The sequence below is a fragment of the Curcuma longa genome, chromosome 6 (genome assembly GCF_044706935.1).
Source record: "Curcuma longa cultivar G26 ecotype Majalengka, Jawa Barat chromosome 6, ITB_CL_G26_1.1, whole genome shotgun sequence".
NCBI lineage: Eukaryota > Viridiplantae > Streptophyta > Magnoliopsida > Zingiberales > Zingiberaceae > Curcuma > Curcuma longa.
This window is the reverse complement of record NC_133866.1, coordinates 4,672,934-4,676,727: the sequence shown is the minus strand read 5'-3', so window position 1 is coordinate 4,676,727 and position 3,794 is coordinate 4,672,934. Positions and strand designations below refer to the sequence as shown.

Genomic DNA, 3,794 nt, shown 5'->3' with positions numbered 1-3,794 from the left:
GCATATCCTTAATTTCGCACTTAATTAAATTGTTTATTTTCCATATTTTAATTATTTTTATTTATGTTTTTTGAACTGAATAATTGAATAATGTTTTTGACAATAAAAAAACAAGGGGCAAAATAATAATTTTTAAATAATTGGAGCTTAAGTGAAAGTTTTGAAGATGGGGGGCTGAAGTGAATTTTGCTCTTAATTCGCCGACCGCCCACCCACCGCCACCGCCGCTATAAATTTCGCGTCTGCGATTCCGCTTCGATGGAACGCTTCGAAGAAAATTCTGAGAAGGAGGAGCAGAATCCGAAGATGGAGAATTTCTCGTCCATGGATCCGTGGACCCACCGCCCCAGCGCCTTCGCCGGCGGCGGCGGCGGCGGCGACTCCGCCGGCCTACTCTCCGAATCCTCCTCCGCCGTCTCCACAGCAGCCGTCCCCTCGCCGGAGTCGCTCTCCTCCTACCCGCCGCCGCGCGGCGACTCGCGCGCGGGCCGCGTCGCCAGGAAGCGCAAGTCGCGGGCCTCCAAGCGCTCGTCCACCACCTACATCGCCTCCAGCCCGGCGCACTTCCGCGAGCTGGTCCAGCGCGTCACCGGAAACAGGTCCGCGGACGAGGTGGATCCGCCGGCGACGGAGGAGGTAGGGAGCCGTGTCTTCTCGCCGCTCGACGCGGCGTCGGCGGCGGCGGTCTTCGACCCCGCCGGATTCTTCTGGCCGGGTGGCAGAGGCCTCGTTCCGGATCCGGCTGTCGCGGAGTTCGACCCGTTGCTTTTGGCGGCGTCGGGTTTTCCCACACTCGACTCCTGGCACATGATATGAGGGGTGATGTAGAAAATAGTTTTTCTCAAGTGGTTTTTTTAGAAATATTTTTGTGAATTTCCAATTTTCAGAGGGCCTGTGTGATAAGTTTTCCCGGTGAAGAGACAAGACGAGATCGTAAAACTAGGGGCGTTGGAATATCTGGGAGCAGAAGAATGATCTCAAATTTTTTATTTAAAAATAGATCAAAAGTATATTTTTTTTAAAAGGAAAATAAAATAAAATTCTACTCTATTAATGTAAAAGGCGTATCCAATTAGATATTTTAAAAATAAATCTGATCGATCAATTCGAGTCGATAGATTAGCGTTGGAAGTTTGGGGATTCATGTCGGATTGGATGCAGAATTTAATTTGATTTTTTGTTAAATTGGATCGGATGAATCCGAATATATTTAAATTTAAGAATGGATTCGAAATTTGATTTAATTTTTTTTTAAATTGAATTGGATTAGATTCAGATTTTTTTTTTAAAAAAAAAAATTGAATTGGATTAGATTCGGAATGATCAGATTGGATTGATTTGAATTTAAGATAGCAAAATTGTTTTGAGATTAAATTAAATTTTATTTAAAAATTAAAATACTGTATGATGAAATAAAACATTGAGAGTTTTTTTTTTTTTTGTGTGTACATCGAGATTAAAAATAATGACGTCTTAAAAGTGGTGACCTTGGAATATCTAAGTGCAGAAGAATGACGATAGGTCAAATTTAATATTTAAAAATGCATCAAAAGTATTTTTTTTGAAAAAAAAATCTAAATTATTAAAAAGATATATTACTTCACTATTTAATTATGTATAATTATTTTATTATTTAACTCTTCCTCAATGTTATTATTTTTTATTAAAATTTTAAATCAATCAAACATATAATAATTACAAAAATATAATTACTAGATTTGAATAAGAATAATAAAAATTTATATTATAATATTATTAAACAATATTCAAGGATAGGATGGGAGAGGGAACTTACCATGATAAATTGGGAAGCGCACATAGCGGCCAACCCAGATGCCAAACCCAGATGCCCAGTATCCTCATTTTAAATCTATCAAAGATTGTTAATATTATTTAAATCTTTTAAACTTTGATAGTTATATTTATCTAAGCTATAATAATCATGATATATATATATATATATACTTTATTACTATGAAAAATAAAATTAGTTCATTAAGCTTTAACAAAGATTAGTAAAATATTATATAATTATAAAAAATATTAAATAATTATAGGAGGTATTAATAACACATTCCATGACAGTTTTATTTTACGGCAAAAAAAATGCCCTTTATTATTATTTTTATCAAAATAATATCTTTTTCTAAAAAATATCAAAACAATTATTTCTTATCTTGAAAATATTTCATATTATAATAAAATTATTTTAAATAATTAAAATTATTATATATGAAACACTATTATATCAGATACACTCAAAATCATTTAAACTTTGTTGGAATAAAATAATAATTTTGATTTAGATGGAGAAAATATTAAGTTTTTAATAAGTACATAAGAATATTTTTAAATAAAAATATACTAGAGTAATATTTTATTTTAACTTTTTTTTAAAAGTAGTTTTTTAAAATACTTGTTTTTACAAAATCTTTAATAAAATAATGGATGATGTTTTGATTTTTACCCTTTATTTTAATATTCAAATCAATTTTATCAAAATTTAAAAGAGTAAAAATGACGTCATATTTTTTTCCCCAAAGGGCGCCCATTTTTAATGTTTATGAAAAGGCCATTCTGGTAATTTCCTTGAATTCGGGCAAGGAAAAAGAGAAAAAAAATAGTGGGTAAAAATCCAACCCCTCCAATCTAATCTGATCGAATCCGAAAAAAATTGAGGTTAGAGTTGATAATTTTTGATTTTGAGTTGGAGGTTTTTGATTGGATTAAATTTAAGTCGGATTCGGATTGACTTGGATTTAGAGTTTACGGAATTATTTTGGATATTAAATCAAATTTTATTTTAAAAATTAAAATATGATATAATATTAATATAATAATGATAAAATATTATGATAAATTGAAAAATTATCAAAAAATAATAATTTTTTTTTGAAATTATTCAGATTGATCAAGTTATATGAGTTTGAGTTTAGGATTTGAATTCATATTGAGATTTTTAATAATATTTTATTTCAATTTGATTCGAATCCATCTCACTCGCTCAAATTGATACCCTTAGTTATATTTATGCAAGATTATAATAAAATAAATATTTTTTTCAATAAGATATTAAATAAGATAGAAGACTCTTTAAAATAATAACATATTAAAAATATATTAATTTTCCATAGGAAGCATAACTAATCATTTGCTATATTTTTTAATAAACACTATTTTAAATTAGGAGTATCAATTCGGATGGATTAGATGAATTCAATTTGGATCAAAATAAAAATATTATAAAAAATCTCAATCCAAATTCGACTTGAACGGTTGAATCTGAACTCAACTTTAAAATTTTAAATCCGAACTCGAACTGATCTTTCCAAACTTGAATAACCCGATTAATTTATTTTTTATTATTTTTTCTCATAAATTTTTAATTCTATCTTAATATTTTATTTTTGTCATACTAACTTTCTTAAATAAATATTGTTCATTTTTATTGAATTGATCAGATTGATAATTTAAAACCAAAAAAAAATTAGTAACTGATTTTTTACTATAATTGTTAAGAATTGACTTTGTCATAGATGTAAATAAATAAAATAATAAACTAAATCTAATAAACATATCTTCTCGTAAGATTTTTTTCTTAATTAAAACGACCACTGCTACCGTATTTATATAATAATCTACCATAACAATAACAATAATAATAATTTTATATAAAATAAAATAAAAGTTAAATTTATATTTATCTGATATTTTTTTGGTAACGTTATTAAAACCGCCGTCGCGCTTTTAAATAGTCACCGCCGCCGTGCGGCAGAGACAGTTCGATAGGCTTG

The 3,794-nt window shown here is 29.9% G+C and overlaps 1 protein-coding gene across 1 annotated transcript; it reads left to right on the top strand.

The window, feature by feature from the left end:
- Positions 1 to 272: 272 nt before the first annotated feature.
- On the top strand, positions 273 to 873 carry LOC141831185 (calmodulin-binding protein 25-like). The gene has a single exon (XM_074718602.1). The coding sequence runs from the start codon at positions 307 to 309 to the stop codon at positions 814 to 816; it is 510 nt and encodes a 169-aa protein (XP_074574703.1). The 5' UTR covers positions 273 to 306; the 3' UTR covers positions 817 to 873.
- The last annotated feature ends 2,921 nt before the right edge of the window (positions 874 to 3,794 follow it).